Below are 18135 nucleotides of genomic sequence, written 5' to 3'. Positions count from 1 at the left end.
TGTGTCCTCTTTATTCACAGTTTCTGATACAGTAATTGCTATTTTGTGGTTTCTATTATCTACACAGTAGGGAGTGTGTGTCTCTCCTTCCCCAGGCAGGGAAGCCTGGGCCTCTGATGGGAGTCCACAGCCTCCCTGTTATTTTACTTCCTGTCTCTCCCTTCTCTGTCTCTCCCCATCTCAGGTACTCCCCCATAGGACAATCTCCATTCTCAAGGAGACACAGTTCACAGTGAGCTTCCTTCAGAGCCCTCCAGTACTGCTCTAAAAAACTGTTTCATAGACCTTGCTGTCAGATAAGAGCCATAATCATGGATGGTATTTATGTATCGTTTATCTCCAAGGAGCTCAGGGTACTTTATCGATTTCTCTTGCCAACCCCACCCCCCTTTTTGTTTTTTAATTCTCACTTGGGGTTCCTTTGAAAATGGTTTCTATTGTGCTCTGTTGTCCCTTTTTTCAGATGAAGAAACTGAGGCAGAGTGGCTGGCTAGCCCAGAGGCATTCCGTTCAGGAGGGGAGGTCCTAGAAACTGTCAGATTCAGCTCAGTGCAGTTCAGTAAACATCAAAGTGCACTCTGGTCCTAAGAAGACATAGTCTTTGCCCTCAAGGAGCATGTGTTCTGTGGCATGGTGGACTTGGAGTCAGGAAGGCCTGGATTCGAATTCTGTCTCAGCCATCTACTACATGCATCCTTGGGCAAGTCATTTAACATTTCTTCATCCATATAATGAGAGAAATGGACCCCGTGGCCTTTAAGATCCTCGCCAGCTCTGAATTTATGCCTCTGTCTGAGGACACTGATAAGTAAACACAGGATAATTTGATGAAGGACCGGAAGAGCTAGAAGGGACCTTTAAGGCCATCTACTCCAACTCCCTCCCCACCCCACTTTTCAGATGAGAAAACTGAGGCTCATTTTTTTTTTCATTTTTTCATTTTAAAAAAAGTGATTTGCCCAAGGTCACATGGGTAGTAAGAGGCAAAGCCTCTATCTGAACCCAGCACCGTTGACTCCAATGTTCTTTCTGTGGGAAGAGAGCACTGATAACTAGGACACTCAGGAAGGATGGGTTTCCCATGGGAGATGGTGTCTGAACAAAGCCTTGAAGGGATTCAGGGAATCTAAGAGGGAGAGGTAAGGAGAAAGTGCATCCCCAGCCCCTTCAGGGACGTGGTCTGAGAAGAGTCATGAGGAAAAGACAGAATGGGGGGATGAAAACCACCTTATAATCTGTTCTGGTTTTGTATCCCAGTGGCCAAGCCCATGTAGGTCTTTGATAAATGTTTGAATGAATGTATGAGAAAAGCATGTATTGAGCACCTGCTGTGTGCCAGATACTGTGCTGAGTGCTGGGGAAACAGATTTAAACAGAAAACATCCCTCAGAGAGCTCATATTGTACTAGAGGCTGACAACGCCTTTGCTGGAGAGGTGATGGGGAGCCCTTGTTCTGGGGGGGCCAGCTGGACTAGGCATGATGCTGATGTCTCTGGGCCCAGCTGTGAGATACAGCAGGCTAAGAGGGCCAGTTTGCACACGTTCAGTCCTCGATCAGCTAGATAGGACTGTAGGACAGCAGCAGCAAAGGTGAATGGATTGATTTGTTCCCCCTAGGACTGGGGCATGGATTTAATAATAATAATAATGATTATAATAGTCGTAGTAATGGTAATAATAATAGCAGTGATGGTGATGATAGCTAGTCTTTCTAGAGCTCCTACCAGGTGCCACACACTGTGCTAAGAGGTTTACAGGTATTCTCTCAAGGGGCTGTTATTATCCTTCTTTTACAGATGAGGACACTAAGGCAAAGAGAGGGGAAGTGACTCACCCAAGGTCACATAGCTAATAAGTAAGTGTCTGGTGCCACATTTCAATTCAAGTCTTCCTGGCTCTAGGCCCGGTGCTCTCGGGTGCCTGTGCCACCAGGATGGCCTGGTGTGTAAGACTGGATTGTTGGAACAACAGGGTGAAAACCGTAACAGTGCCTGCCCTCTGGGAGCTTCTGTTCTGGTAGGGGTTTGGGAGCAAGGGGATGGCCATAGCCTTTAGGGAAATACAATATAAGTTAAGGAAGGAGACAGTCCTAACAGCTAGGGGGAATCCCATGTTTCTAGTTGCTTTGGAATCATATCCGAGGGTCCCCTGACCCTTAGGTGGGAAGCTCTTCCCTCAGATGGCATTTCCATTCTCCCAGGTGCTCTGTACTTCAGCCTTTTACCTCTAGACCTGATCTTGGGAGGAAGGAGAAAAAGAGTGACTCACCAGGCTCCTGAATCCTGTCCCTAGAAGGGAACCAAGAGCCTGGAAAAGAACATGGAGGTCGTCTCAGCCAAGCCCCTCACTTGGCAGATAAGCAGACTGAGGCCCAGAGAAGGGAAGGGGTTTGTCTGCAGTGATATAGCTCATCTTGGGGGAAGCAAGGGCTGGAGACTCCTGTCTCTTGTTTCTAAACCCCCTAGTGCTTCCCCCCAACCTGCCCATCATTGGCCATCGCCAGACCCGCTGACCTTCTTCAGGGGAAATAATCCAGTTCCTTGAGACTTCCTTCAGCATAGCTCTTTCCAACCTCATAATTATTTTCATTGCTGTCCTCTGGACCCTCACCTACTTACCATGCATAGCATACCAGCTGCCTGCTATGCACTGGATCAAATGTGGAATTAACCAACAGGCACCCCCCTTTATGCAGACAGGCAAAGACGCGCAAGCTGGGGCCAGCCTACCAGACGTCCGCCCGGGCTGGAAGGAAATCTGCATATGGGAAGTGGAGATTTTCACTAAAAATGAGAACTGCAAGTTACTGCATGGGAGGCCAAGTCCACAAATACTGAGATAACTTGTGCACCAACATCATACTTTTGATGTGAGCCCGAAAGCACGAGCGTCAGGAGGACCTGAGTACAAATCCTGCCTCAGACACTTACTAGTTGTGTGACCCTGCGCAAGTCACCTCACCTCTGTTTCTTCATCTATAAAATGGGGATAATAATAGCCCCGATTGAAATACTGTGTTTAGTACTTCACAAACCATAAAGCTCTATGTAAAAGCTAGTGGGTTGTGATATGATGACATGAGCCATAATGAGGAAGAAGAGGTCAAGAGGATTTAGCACACCAGGTTTGGGGGTTGTTTTGTTTTGTTTTTAGCAGCTTTGGTATCCATTTTGGCAACACAGTCAAATCCCTACAGTTGGCAACTCTTTCCAGCCTCCACGGCAGTGGGCTCAGTCCTGGGCAGTCTCTCGAGGGAAGGACGCCCAAGGCCACGCTTCTTCCTGCCTATGCAAGCTTGGTGAAGTCCCCTCTTCTCCCGAGCCTCAGTTTCATCCCCTGTCAAAGGAGGGAAGGTTAGATCGGGTGCTCTAGAGGTTCCCCCCAGCTCCAAGTCTGTGATTAGAAGAGCCCTCCCTCAATAATCACCACAATGGAGGAGCCATCTCCAGATCATTGAGAGTGACCTTCGTTGAATATGTAAATGCTCTGAGTTCTTAAAGCAAAAGGTGCTGAATTAATTGGAGCCCATCCTCACGACACACTTCTATCTTTAGGTACCCGTGGTGGTGACATTGTTAATTATCACAAGGGCAAAGGAAAATCATTTGAGGTGGGGGGGGGCTTTTATTTGCTTGAACCCACTTATGGAGGCTCTTTGAGAGCCATAGGGCTCCCCTGCCACCCACCCCCTGTACAAATGCAACACCAGACCGGAGGGGGGGGGCTGGCAGCAGGGAGAGGGAGGCAGGCCCTCTGTCTGTTGTGGGCAGAGTTGGCCATTAGGTGGCAGAATAAAGCCAGTATTGGAAGACTTGGGAGCTTGCAGCCGCTTGACCTCCTGTTTAGATTCCCACCCCATCCAATACTGCCGTCCCTGGCAGGCCCTTTCACACCATCCCGACCCTCCATCTTCCCCCAAGCACATTGCCGGCTCCCCACTGGCACCCCAGATAAAGCCACAGCTGGGACAGCCCGGCAGGCTGCATCCCCAACCCTCACTCTCCCTCCTGGGGATGCTTCTGTGATTTTGCTGTTGCTTCCAAAGAAGAAGAGAGAAGGGCTTGGAGGAGTGGGGGGGATGGAAAGGAGGGAGATGGGGAAAGCTCAGAGGAGACGTGCAGATTCATTTTGAGGATTCATAATGCTACATTTACACACCATACTGCCTTAGGAAATTGGGTAGATAGATGCCTGGTCATGCTGGCAGTACACTGGGTTAACTCTCTGGATTTAGCTTATATCATTTCATGAGAGCATTTATGGCCTTTACTGTGTTTATTCCCAATCGCTCTTTGGCCCTGCAGCATCTCAGATGTACGTGTGTGTGTGTGTGTGTGTGTGTGTGTGTGTGTGTGTGTGTGTCCCCATACACATGAACAAGCATCTCAGACTTGTGTGTGTACACACATCTGTGTTTGTGTATGTGTGGGTGTGTGAGTGTGTGTAACTGCATACACACAGACGAGTGTGTGTAGATTTTCAAATAAAATAACAAATCTCTTCAAATGCCATGGGCATTAAATATTTATTGCCAGCAATTTGTGTGTGTGTGTGTGTGTGTGTGTGTGTGTGTGTGTGTATGTGTGTGTGATAAATGGACATCAAAGGGGAGTGGGTAGGGAGGACAGAGAAGGAAGAGAAGAGGAGGGTCTTGGTCACCAAGAAATAATGGGCCTTTTGTCCTGGAATTTTTGGAGATGGGGAAGGGAAGGGTCACTGGCCGTGTTTCCCTGTTTGATTCTGTTCAGTTCCAGCCAAGCCCCTTTGCTCTCTGGAGTTTGGCTTCAGGGCCCCACCAGGAAAACACTGGGTGGGAAGGGTGACTGGGGTTCGACAGGTGGGCCATTTGTCAAGGAACTGCCTCCGCGTCCCAAGCTCTGAACACACTCCCACCCCTTTACCTTTCCAAGGGAAACAAAGCCTCATCCCTTCTCACTAAATAAGGGCCATACAGGCCATGCCCATAGAAGCTGATTTAAATACTAGCTCCCAGAACCCCTGGCAGAATTGCCTCAGACCTAGACCTGGTGTGCAAATGAGAGGCCTCCAGCCCAGCTGTGAGGATGCCTTCTGAGCTGGAGTGCGCTCAGAGAGCCGGGTGCGCTAATGTGTGTTTACCACCATGGGGGACGGAAAGGCTAGGTTGGCAGGAGAGTCAGCTTCCTGCTTGTCACATGAACTGACAAGACTCCCTCAGCATTATCCACTGCTTGTCCTCCAGGACCCGGGCAGTGAGCAAGGGATAAGGGGCTGTTTACCCTCACAGCATGGGCCCATGGAGAAGCCACACGTGTGGTGTGGCTTCAGGTAATGTGGAGGGGATTAGCTCAGGAGAACCAAGGTCCTGCCCTCTCTTCCTCTTTTCCTCCTTCCCTTTCCCTTCTGAGTTCTTTGGTCCTTAAACTCCTGGGTAATGTCTTTTGTTCCTAGCACCTTCGGGGAGCTGAAAACAGTTCGTTTGCCAAAGAAGATGACAGGGACGGGCCCCCACCGTGGGTTTGGCTTCGTGGATTTCTTAACCAAACAAGATGCCAAGGTGAGATCATGGTGCCATGCCTCTCTTCCCCATCCCTCCATTTTTCATTTAAGCTCCAAGGTATGCTGTTCACATGGGCCCTTTGAAAAGAAAGCATGGCCTCTCAGTAGACAAGGTGGGGTCCCAACCACATGTTGGCTTTTCATGTTTTCTAACATGACAGGGTTAATTTCCACAAAAGCCAGAGATGGGAAGGCAGTTTCCTATTTTACATGTGAGGACCGAAATAGAGATATCCTGGCATGAGTGGCTTTTCCAGGCCCACCCAAGTCATTGGTGGAGATGGTATTGGAAATCAAGACTTCTGCCAGTCTGTTTGGCAACATTCTGCAATGTAGTTAGCTTGGCACATCTGATATTGTCTCCGCTTCCTAGGATTGCTGAGGTCTTCCTTGCTCTGTAGAAAAATCTGGAGGTTCCCTCCTGCCTAAGGCAGCATATTCCACTATAGAACAGTCCTGGGGGGCCTTCCTACTCTGGATAGCTGATCCTCATCGTTAGGATGTTTCTGTCAACACCAATCCAAAATCTGCTTCCTGGCAACATCAGCTGCATTGCTCCCACTACTTTCCTCTGGGAATGAGCGGGGTCAAGCCAAATCGAAGTTGGGAAGGAATAAGGCCAGCGCTTTAGGAGAGGCCATTTCTGACCTTCCATCCTTTCCCTTGCTGACATCTGTGAATCCCGCAATGCCAGTGCATCGAGCAAAACTGGCCTCCAGGAGGCCAAGCTAGTGCTTTGAGCCCAGAAGGACTGTGCATGTGCATATGCCCACACACACCCATTGCAAGTGTCTGTGCACATGTGCCTTTGAGAAGATCGACTCTCAGGCACCTCTGGAGAGCCAGAGCTGCTGCCCCTTTTCTGCCTTAGAGTGAGCCAATCTGCTTGAATTCCTGTTTGGCTTCATCAGCCGCCGCTTCTTCCTTGCCGTGGGTAGCAGATGAACATCTGTCTCAGCATCGGCTTTTGGGGGTGAACAGCTGTCTGAGCTGCTGCATAGATTTCCATTGGTCGGAAAAGGAGCCAAGTGCTTACTGACCATTCCCCACCAGCACATCATGCTCCGGCCCACAAGGAACGAGGGGGCAGTGTGATGTCGGGAGGCCCGGGTTCTCATCCCAAATCTGGCAGGATCACCTTGGGCGAGCTCCTTCACCTCTCTGGGCATCCTCCACCATAAAAGGCTTGGAGTCAATGATCACCAAGTCCCCTCCAAGGTCCGCCATTCCGCACTGCAAAGGTCCTTCCTAGCCATGACATTTTATGTTTCAAGGTCTCTTCCTGCTATGACATTCTTTGTGCCAAGGTCCCTGCTTTATTCTCCTAGTCTGTTCTTCAAGGTCCCATTCTAGCCCTGACATTCTGTGATTCTGAAAAAGACATTCTCTTTTCTCTCAGAGAGGTGACTCAGCGCCCCTCTTGCCAGAGGGGCTCCCGAGAGCCGGCCCCTCCTCACCGGCCCAGCTGTAGGAAGCAGGAGGAAGTAGCTCTGGGACCCATCTGCCGCCTTTGTAGGCTGGCCGTGAGACCTGGCAGGGACGTCAGCATGGAGTCCTCAGCAAGCCTTTCCAATAGCCTTTGTCCTCCTCAGTTGCGTCTCAGCAACTAGAACTCAAGTGCTTGTTTTGTTGACATTTTTCCAGTGTTCATCCAGACATCTGCTTCTGCTCCGTCTTGTCATGAGACCTTCCCTTGGCCCCCACTGAAAGCAGTGAGCATCAGGGAGGTCTTTGTACAGGATGACCACTCCACTTGTCAACTGTGGCCGGTGAGGCCTGAGGCAGGGTCACTTTTTTGTTTAATTTGCTCTGCTCTAGAAATTGTTCAAACACCCCCTCAGCCACTCTTTAATTCTACAATAATATTAGGTAGTTTTTCCATTTTTATTTCCCCATTACCTTGTGCACAGTAGGTGTACCTACAACAAATGTGGGTTGAATCAGGTCACAGAATGACAGAGTTGGCAGAGACGTCAGTGACCATCAAGTGTGCTTTGGAACCCTTTGTGGACTTCCATTCTTTGTTTGAAGAAGCAGCTCCCGCCTCCCCTATCCACCAGCCTTCAAATACTGCTTTAACATCTCCACTCAGTCTTCTTCTCTGGGCTGAACATTCTCCCCAAGCTCATTGAGAAGATTCTCATATGGTGTGGACTCTAGCTGGCCTCCATGCCTTCTTCTGGACACTGCTGGACAGCCTCTCAATTCAACAAATGCTTATTAAGCTGCATATGGGAGGCACAGGGCTAAGGGTTAGGAATGCCCAGACATGGCAAAAACAGGTCCCTGCCCCCACGGATCTTACACTCTGCCCAAGGGATGTGTCACACATCCAGAGAAATAAATTTGAGGAGGGAGAGCAGAATAAATTGAGGAAAGATCTCAAAAGGCCTCCTCCAGGAGAGGGCATGAGAGCTGAGCCTTGAAAGAAACCCGGGGAGCTAGGAGGTGGAAGATGAAATGCTGAGTTTGGAGGCAGGTCAACAGGGAGACGCTATTTGGCCGAAATGTAGAGTGTGTAGATGCAGAGTCACATGAAATGAAGCTGGAAACAAGCTAGAGCCAAAACATGAAGGGCCCAAGATGGGGCCAAGCTAAGGAGCTGGTATTTCCTCGTAGAGGCGGCAAGGGACAGAGGGATGAGATGGTCCAGTCTGGGCCTTGGGAAAGTGATTTTTGTATCTGTGCAGAAGAAGAATTGGAGAAGGAAAAGACTGGATCCTTGGAGAGTACAGTTAGGATGCTGTTGAAATTGTCCAGGGAGAGAGAGTCCTTCCTAAAAACGAGCTGCCCAGAATGATTATAGAATTACTGCGCGCTTGGGACGGAGCAGGGTTGGGCTGCTGCCCTCTTTATTCTTGAATCATCAGCTGCCCACCCTTGCTTGGGAGAAGGGCCAGGGAAGATTCATCCATATAACTAACCGTACTCACTACCGCGTAGGTAAGTCTTTGGGGGAACTGCTCATTTTTCAAGTGGGAAGGCTGGATGAAACTAGCCCCAAAGACACCTCAGACCGTTTTTAAGGGGGAAGGACTTGTTGACTTCTCAGGTTAGTGTCTCTAGCTTCCCATTTTTCCAAAGCTTAAGTAAGTATCTGAATTGAAATGTCACTTCTGATCTTTGCAGGGGAAGTGGGGTCTCAATCTGAAAAGTCAGGGGAGCCTTTCCTAGCTTGCATTAAGGGATCTCGGGGAATTTCCATAGTGTTCGGGTCCTTTATTCTCATTCAGAGGTGATCCTACGAACATTATTTCCCAAGCCCAGCATTCTGCCATCACAAAGATTTTCTCTGTATTGGTTTTCTGGGGGAGGCCACCCACCTGGCCCCATCCACTCCTCCCCACCTGTTTTTCTGGGTGCCACAGGGAACAAAAGCAGTTGAAGAGGGGATTGCAGCACTGTCTGTAGCCCCTGGGGGAGAGGGTCATCACACGCCCTCTCTCAGCGTTCGATAGACATGGTACCTCCTTACACACCATTACGGCAACATCTCTTCACTCTAGGGCCAGATCTGATTGCATTGGGATTGGGTCCCTTTACATACAGCATGCCTGAACAAGCTGGTCTTCCATAGAGTGAGGACCCACGGTGAGTGCCTCACTCCTGGAAAGATTCGTTTGCTCTTTTTCCTCCTCTGGAAGCCTCTGTTGCTTTTTCTCTCTCCTTCTCCGAGTCTGTCTGAAGAACTTGATTGTCTTCTGAGTGGAACATTTACCGCTCTCCGATGACCCATAGAAAAGCGCACACTGCATATTGGTGAATAGAACTCTGAATATTGTAAATATCTAGTTAGCTCTAGGGCGGGAGTGAATTTGAAGAGGAAGCATTAGACTGCGGAGACATTGGGCTAGAAAGCAACAAAGCTTTTTTTTTCTATCAGCAGAAGGAATTCCAGAGACACCCCCTTTCTGCCAGTGAAATCCAGAAATCATCACATCCTCTAGGCAGTTTCCCTAAGCTGTTCTGGAAAGCGATTCCCTATCTTGTTCTGCTTTCACGGATCGTGTTTGGGGTCACGGACTTGGCCCAAACCAGGACCATGGGAAACTCTCCTTTGTACCCGGTTTGCATCCCTCATCTAAGTTATCCTCCAGTGGCCTGCCTTTCTGTCCTCTTCCGAGGGAGTCTCTTGTTTTCTGTCTTCTGCATCAGTCAGTCAGCAGGCATTTACTGAGTAAGCCTACTGTGCTCCAGCCACGACATCAGAGGTTGGCAAATGCAGTGGCTCTGAGTCTCCCAGCAGAGCCATATGATGGGTGAGAAGGTTACTAGAAATGGGGTACATGAGAAGAGGGAAGAATGTCCCTTGATGTCGTGTGGGCCAACCACCTCACTTTAAAGATAGGGAAATGGAAGCCCAGAGATCACGCAGGTTAAATACGTCACCAGGCCAGAATTCAAACCCAGATCCTTTGTCCAACTCCAGACGCAGAGCTCTTTCCACCAGACTGTGATGCCCTAGGATGAGATCTGAAAAGAACCTTAGTGATTGCCTGGCCAGCCTCCCTCATTTTACACTCAAGGAATCTGAAGGCTAGAGGAGAGACAAGAGTCACATGGAGCCGGGAGGTCCTGACTCCTGGCCTGGCACATCTCCTACCCCGTTGCCTGCGCCTCCCTCCCTTCTTGCTGGAGAGCTGAAGAGGCAGCCCTGGTGTCCGAGGATGACCACTCTCATCAGGGTGGCGCTCCGAGGCCTTGCCAAGTGATTGTGTGGAAAGGTGTGTGTGTCTGTGCATCTGAATCTGGCGGTCAGTCTGCACATACATCACGTCATCCAACCCGAACCATCACCTTGAGTTCTGTGGGTGTTATTGGCCCCATTTTACAAATGAGGAAACCGAGACTCGAGTGAAGTGGTTGGCCCACTGTGTCTGAAGTCGCCCTTGACTCCAGGTCCAGCATTATTTCCAGTACCCCAGGAAGCCCCTCATATTATTCCCATGGACGTGATGCAGCGGCTCCACAGACTACCTGGTGTTGCTCTAAGTCCCAATCAAGTAGTGCCTCTTCAGCCTGTGCCCTTACCCTCAAGGCAGTGACTCCCACTTCTTTTACCTTTGTTGAGAATTTGGACAAGTCACTGAGCCTCTAGGCCTCAGTTTCCTTATCTGTAAACTGAAGGGGTCAGCCATTTAAGGCCACAAAGAAGTCATAAAGCTAGAAGTGATCTCAGAGGCCATCTCATCCAGCTCCCTCATTTTGTAGATGAGGAAACTGAGTTCGAGACTTGCCGAGGAGCACGCAGATAATTAGTGACTTTTCTCTTCCTGTCCTTTTATTTTCTGTGAGGCCTTTCGAAGGGTCTCCAGTCAAGGCTTCCAGTGCTTCCTCCCCACAGAATGCAGGCGTCCGACTCTGTCACCGACCTGGTCAGTCCTGGCTGTGGTGGAAAGATGCAGAATAACCAGGCAACTGCTTGTAAGAGCAGCAGTCACCAAGGCTCAAAACAAGCTGCTCTCCTTCCTCAGAGTATCTTGTCCTTACTTATCTTTATACGTGTTTTATCTTCAGCACTTAGCAAAGGAAGGAAAGAAGGAAGGAAGGAGAGAGGAAGGGAAGGAAGGAGAGAAGGAGGGAAGGGAGGAGAGAAAGGAGAGAAAGAAGGAGAGAGGAAAGAAAGGGAAGGAGGAAGGAAGGAGAGAGGAAGGGAAGGAAGGAGGGAAAGGAGAGAGGAAAGAAAAGGGAAGAGAGAAGAGAGGAAAAGAAACAAGGAAGGAAGGAGAGAGGAAGGGAAGGGAGGAAAGGAAGGTGAGAAAGAAGGAAAGAGGAAAGGAAAGGAAGGAGAGAGGAAGGGAGGAAGAACAGGAGAGAGAAAAAGAAAGAGATGATGTAGTTTTTCCAGGATCACACAAGTTATAATAGGTGGCATGGCCAGGATTTAAATCCAGATCCTTCAGCTCCGAATCTATGTAATAGCTCTTTCTATTCTATCAAGGTAATCATGCTATCAAAGAGTATAATGCCATAAGTTTTGCTCATAGCATCTCCCTTCCAAATTTCTCATAATTCACAAAGACAAAAGCGAAATGCTCTGACCCTTGTGGAGCCGATCTCCTCTTGCTTAATTCAGTACAAGAAGTCAGGCAGGCTGGATTTGGAGTCCAGGGTTCAAACCCTGGCTTTGCTGCTCACACTCTCTTTATGGCCTTGAGCAAATCACCTCTTCTTGAGTCTCCTTTTCCTCACCAGTAAAATGAGAGGATTGGACTGCCTGGCCTCATTGAAGCTTCCTGGCTCTTCTGGATCCCTTAGGAACAAAGCCCCCAACTTGAGAGGACCTGTGGTTTTGTCCATGCTCTCCCCTACTGCAGGTTGTAGTTCTTCCATATTTTCACAGACCCATTCTTCCCCTGCCTGTTGAAATTTAGCTGGGCTGGTCCATTTGGCAAGCGCACGCTGGGCCTGTCCTCAAAGCCCTTCCAGCTAGAGAAGACCCCCTCCAGACTTTGTGCTCTGCCAGTGTAGCCTTTAAGAACCCATGGTCACCTCCACATCATGATGGGAGGCACCAGTGGAGAGATGAATGAGCCAAATGTTCTGAATTCTACACCACAATCAGATCAAACAGCCCCCCACTCTACAGAAAAGGTTAAGCTAGAAAAACTTAAGAGGGAGGCTGAGTGGCTGGCTCCCAATGGGGAGCGCCAGCCCCCAGTGAAATCTACCCTTCCTGTCACGCACAAGAGGGTGGTGATGATGGGGACAGCCTTCCTTGCCCCCAGGAGCTCTGGCTGAATCATCCAGTTGTTCCTGCCATTCTTATGTTCTATTGGGCTGTACCCAGAGTAGAAGGCAGAGGCAGCCGTGTACTCTACCCAGCCAGCCAGGCTTTCTCCCCAGGTGAGTCAGTCTGTTGGCTGAGCCAACCCTTTTAGAAGCCGGCCTGTCTTTGGCCCAGAGAAGGCCTGGGAAGTGAGAGAGGAGAGGACCATGTGGACAGGAAAAAATGTGGAGGAAAGTACCGACCCCTGGAGCACAGGGGAAAGAACAGTAATTCTCCATTGCATGCGCCTTTCCTTTTTTTTCCAGAGTCTTCGTTCCTTTGTACTTTTGCAGTTACAGCTGTTTTTATTTGCCTCGGCTGCTGTGGTTTTAAAGGCCTATTTTCACATGGAATGTTATCCAATTAGTAGAGCAATGTGTTGGCTTAAATAAACACTCGGGAGGGAGTCGGCAGTAGGGAGACGGGACGGCTGTTTGCATTGGCAGGAAGAGCTATTCTGACTGTGGTAAACAACTGTAGCTTTAATTGCAGGGTCTTGATGGTTAATTTATACTTCCTCATTTCTCACTTTTCTGCAATGCGATGGAGTGGGGAACTTGGGCTGGACGCTGTGTCCCAACGGCCTAGCCAGCCTCTGTTGGGATGGTGGTGTTTTGTGTGCGTGTATGTGTTTTGGCCAGTCGAATCCCACATGAGTCCATTAAGCACCTACTGTGTGTCAGGCACCATGCTAGATGAACACCACTCCCTGTCCTCAAGGGGCTTTCTACCAGGTCAGGAGGTAGGGACAGATCTGCCAGTAACATTGTTGGAATGTTTTTAGGTCTCTGCCCCTGTTTGTAATTCTGTAATTCAAGGACTTGGCCATTGGATTAATACTGATTGTGTATGTGTGTGTGTGTGTGTGCGCGGGCACACATGTATCGCCAGGAGATAAGAGTATTTCACCCAAACCTAAATAGCTGAAGAGTGTCAGCCCCGAAGTACAGGAATGGTACCTTTTACACGAGTTGTGAGAACGTGGGGAGTTGGTAGTTTTGCCTACAGATCAGAAGGCTACGGTGAGGAAAACCCTTGCTAGAGAGAGCATTTCTATGTGTGGAGCCTTGTTTGAGGCATTATGGAGAAGCAGACCCAACCAGCCTGCCCTCAGGAAGCTTACCCATGAGTTAGAAATCACTGAAAATCTCTGTGGCTAGCATAAGAAACTAGCTGTTGTGTCTCTCTCCTCCTAAATAATTGACAATGAGGAGGAATAACTAACAGGTCTTAAACTTGGGTTCTGTTCACACTTTTAAATTAACACCATTTCTGTACGTGAGTGAACGAAAATGGATTTGAATGTCTGGTCTTGCACTTCATAGCAGGGACTCAGGTTCGGCCAAGTCCTTTGTAGATTGTGACGTATCATCAAATCTTAAGCTTTAAAACACGTAAGTTTAAGGCACAAAACAGTACAGATGTGGGCAGAATGACTCCCCATTCCTTAATGATGGATATGCTGTCTGCTCATTCCCTGTCTGGACATTAGCTGCCCTATGTCCAGAGCAAGAAGAAAAGAGGCTAAATTATAAGAGTAGGGATTTAGGTTGGCATCGCTTTGTGCCTGGGTGGTCAACCAGAAGAGATGTCCATGGGAAACTGAAGGGTCTTGGAGGAGAAGTGGTCTCTCCCTTTTCTTCAGGCCTTGAGAACTCCCTGTTACCCTCGTCCCATTTACTGCCTCGTGTTGCTGGAGGCACTGGTGAGTGGCGTTGATCTTGGAGTCACAAAGAACCTTCAAATCCCACTTGGGACATTTACGCCTGAGAGGCCATGGCACATCACCTAACCCTCTCTGACCCTCTGGCGCCTCCTGAAGACTTAGCTGCTGAGTTACAGATGGACTGTGGTCTACACCAGTGGAGAACGTCACCAGAAAAATCCCAGATCCTCGACTTAGAGTCAGCTATCTTGTGTATTGCTTGTATCTCCCCAGCTGGAGGCAAGGGGCAGCCCCTTAGGACTCTTTAGAGTCTGCTCTGTGCCTAGAACTGTGCCTTAGACCTAGGGAATGCTCAGCAAAAACTGATTGATGGTTAATTAATCAGTGGTTAATGATGTTTAACTCCCCAGCCAAAGAGCATCAGTGTTGGTACCTTGGCCTGATAGCTGAGCCAATGAAGTAGACCCAGAGGACCTAGGTTCAAATCCTGGTTCTGCCAGTAGCTCCGTGACATTTGGCAAGTCATACCTTCTCTGGGCCTCAGTTTCCACATTGGTCAAATGAAGGGACTCAGGTTCAGCCAAAGCTCACCCATGAAATGAGGGCTTGACGTACTGAGTACATTGGTACCAAGAAGATACCCAGTAGAATGTAAGCATCTTGATGACAAGGACTGTTTTGCTTCTGCTGGGTTTTTTTTTCCCTTTTAACTCTAGCTGCTAGCAGAGGACTCCAGCACATAGGAGGCACTTAATAAAAGAGGACTGATTGGGCAAACAGGACTTTGGCATTACATCCCCAGCCCCCTCTTCCAGCAAAAGCCCCTACACTCATCCAGGCTGGTTCAGCCTCATCTCTGCCCTGACCACAGCAGCCTTATTGGCTGAGGAGACCTTCCCAGCATCTAACCGTAGCTAGAACTCCAGCTTGCTGGGAGATTAGCCTCAGACGGGGTTTGCTGGGAGTCAGACTCATTCAGAGAGAACAACAGAGTCCTGATTTTCCCTGGCCAGGATAGCGGAAGCACCTGTGGCCACCATCAAAATGGTTTGGTGTCTGGCAACGGTCCTGCATCACAGAGATTCTTGGCTGGCCACAGCAAGGGCTGCCTCAAGGACAGGGATGCTAAACATCCCTTGGGGGGAGGCGGGGAGTCAGCAGGAAATCAGGTGCTTCTTCCAGGGAGCCTTCCAGCTCTCTGGGAGACTCAGCCACCTCCTAATCATCACTCTTAGGAATACTGCCTTAGAGCTAGAAGAGGCCTGGGAAGTCATCTAGGCTAGCCCCCCTCATGTGGAAACTGAGCCCCAGAGACTTGTTAAGCAACCCATTCTCATTCCTGCCCAATCCAGCATTTATCTAGCACCTACTGCGTACAGGGCACACTGTTCTAGACCCTGGAGATGTACAATTTAGATAAGGGACTCCCTTCCTTCATAGAGCTTACAGTCTTATGGACAAACAACTAGAAGAACAGACCTGTAATATACCATAGTACATAACGAGGCTGTTAGAAAATTGAAAACCAGATTGCCACACGAGATCCCAAAGGGTAAAGCGGTTTATCAGCTTGTTGGAGGCAGGGTCAGGGAAAGCTTCCTGGAGAAGGTGCCATTTTTATCCTCCATTAAAGAGAGGAAGGGGAAAAGATTCTAGGAAATATTCAGCAAAGGCACAGAGGAGCATGAGAGTGTTCAGGGAAAGGGATAGGAGAGCAGAATTTTAGCTAATTTGCCTAAAACGTGAAGGTGAGTAATATGAGGTAAGCCTAGAAGGAAGGAAGGAAATAAGCATTTATTAAGCACCTTTTGTGTGCCAAGTACTGTGTAAGTGCTTTACCGATAATCTCATGTGATCCTCACAACAACTCTGACAGGTAGGTACTACTATTATCTCCATTTTCCAATGAGGAAACTGAGGCAGGCAGAGGTTAACTAGTGGTCATAATGACAATAATAATAATAATAGTAATAAAAGCTAACGTTTATATAGTGCTTATTATGTACCAGACACTCTGTTAAGGCCTTTACAATTCTTATTTCATTTGATCCTCACAAAAATCCTGGAATGTAAGTGCTATTATTATCCCCATTTTACAGATTAGGAAACTGAGGCAGACAGATTGTGTGACTTGCCCAGAATCATGAGGCTGGATTTGAACTCAAGTCTGCCTGACTCCAGGCCCAGGGCTCTGTGCACTATGGCACCACCTAGCTACCTCTAGACTAGAGGAGTGCCTTGAATGGGCGTAGGGACCTTGAATGCCAGGCAGAAGAGTTACTGCTTTACTCAGTAGAGTTTTTGATCTTTGGAGTGACATGACCTAATCTCTGCATTAGAAAGATTATTTCGGTAACTCGGAAAGATGGACGGAAGGGAAGAAAGGGAGGCTAGACAGCCCATTAGAAGATCTCTGTCACAGTGGTCTAGGAAGGTGGTAACAAGGTACTGGATGAGGGTAGTAGGACTGGGGTGAGATAGGAAAGGGCGAATGGGAGGGATGGTGCAGAGATGGCATCATAAGGACTTGGTAGCAGATCAGCCATTAGAGGTGAGAAAGAGAGTGGAACGTCAGAGAGATGAGCCAGGCCTAAACCCTAGGATGGTTGAGTAGACATAAAAAGTGAGGAGGAGGGTAGACAGTCAAAGAGATGACCCATGCTTCCACTGCAGAGATGGTATAATGGTACTCCAGGCAGGAGACTGAGTTATTCCAGGCAGGATGATAGAAATTAGAAGAAACAGGTTTAGGAGAAAACATGGTGGCCATGCCTTCTCACCCTCCCCCTTAGTCATCTTCAAATTCTAGAACATAGGAGCTAGAAGAAGCCTTAGAAAGAATCTCAACTGAATCCCTCCTTTTGAAGTGAAGAACAGGGAAATGCAAAGACTTAACCTAGCATCACATGGCCAGTGAGTGGCAGAGCCAGCAGTGAAGCCCCAGTGAGGCCACCTATGCCTAGCCCTCTACTCTTTGGAGTAAGACACAAGAAGAAGCAAAATGCCCTTGCATTTCTTGGGATTCATGCACAGAAGGTTTTCTTCCCCTGGGACATCCTGCCTAGAGGTTCTTGTTATATGAAAGGCGTTAGTAAAATGGATGGGGGGTCATGGACTAGGTGGTCTCTTAAGGCCCCTTCCAGCCCTGTCTAGGTCCTTTGATCTATGCAGGCTGTTTAAAGCAAGATGCCCAGCTCCTGGGCTCATGTCTTGTCGAAGGCATCAAATGGCATTTGTTTCTAGGCAAGGGAGGCTGGTCCCAGGGGACACTTGCCAAAGGTCACACCCAGAGCTGAGTTGGGAGGGCTCCCGTGCCTTCCTTCCACTTGAGAAATGGTCTCAGAGGGACAGTCACTTTCCATCCTCAGGCTAGTCTGACTTTTTACCAGATCCCCTTCCCCAAAACCAAAGGGCAAAGTAGAATTCCAGAGCCAACATGGGAAAGGGCTAATCCCAGGAGCTCATTAGAGTAGGACGATAAAGAAGGCTGAAATCCAGGTACAGGTGACAGTCAGAAACTAGGCTGTGAGGAAGGCTAGGGAGGCAGGCATTGGCCTCTCTGAGCTCTCTGCCCGTCAACCCCCAGATCTCTTGCCCAGAGCCAAGGCAGGAGGCCTCCCTAGGCTGGATGAGGGCCCACAGGTGAACTGAAGGATGGAACAGGGAGACAGGCCAGCACTTTGTCAGAGAACATTAGGGCTGGAGGGAGAACCTTCTAGATCATCTAATCCAGTCACCCAATGTACAGATAAAGACACTGATACCCAGATAGGAGGGGTGAACTGGCCAGCCTCATGCAGCATAACTTATTAGAATCTAGGGGCCTTATGTTCTCCCCAAATGGTAATACCCACTCTTATGGCGGAGCTAGACCCAAGGCTCTATATTTCTTTTTTTTTTCCTCCTTTTTAGGCAATTGGGGTTAAGTGACTTGCCCAGGGTCATACAGCTAGTAAGTGTCAAGTGTTTGGTCTGAGGCCAGATTTGAACTCAGGTCTTCCTGACTTCAGGGCCGGTGTTCTATCCACTGCGCCACCTAGCTGTTATACCCCCCCCCCAGGCTCTTTATTTCTTATTCTTGTACTTAGCCAGAATAGGCTGGCTCATTTATGCTGAGGCACTGTGGCATAGAGGGCCGACCCTTCCTGAAGTCGTGCCTGT

At 48.8% G+C, this 18135-nt stretch overlaps 1 protein-coding gene across 5 annotated transcripts in view; it reads left to right on the top strand.

Annotated features, from left to right (window-relative positions):
• RBM19 (RNA binding motif protein 19) overlaps window positions 1–18135 on the top strand; it is a 192420-nt gene that overhangs the window by 113336 nt on the left and 60949 nt on the right. For 4 of the 5 annotated variants that reach the window (XM_020978046.2, XM_020978043.2, XM_020978045.2 and 1 more), the window contains exon 22: window positions 5432–5537. The exons of the other annotated variant lie outside the window; for it this stretch is intronic. In XM_020978046.2, coding sequence (XP_020833705.1) covers window positions 5432–5537 — 106 coding nt within the window. The remainder of the gene's footprint in view (window positions 1–5431; window positions 5538–18135) is intronic. 5 annotated transcript variants of the gene reach the window in all.

Source organism: Phascolarctos cinereus, unplaced genomic scaffold (genome assembly GCF_003287225.1).
Source record: "Phascolarctos cinereus isolate Bilbo 61053 unplaced genomic scaffold, phaCin_HiC Scaffold_4;HRSCAF=312, whole genome shotgun sequence".
Lineage (NCBI taxonomy): Eukaryota > Metazoa > Chordata > Mammalia > Diprotodontia > Phascolarctidae > Phascolarctos > Phascolarctos cinereus.
Note: the sequence above shows the minus strand (reverse complement) of the source record. Positions and strands in the feature narration are given on the sequence as shown.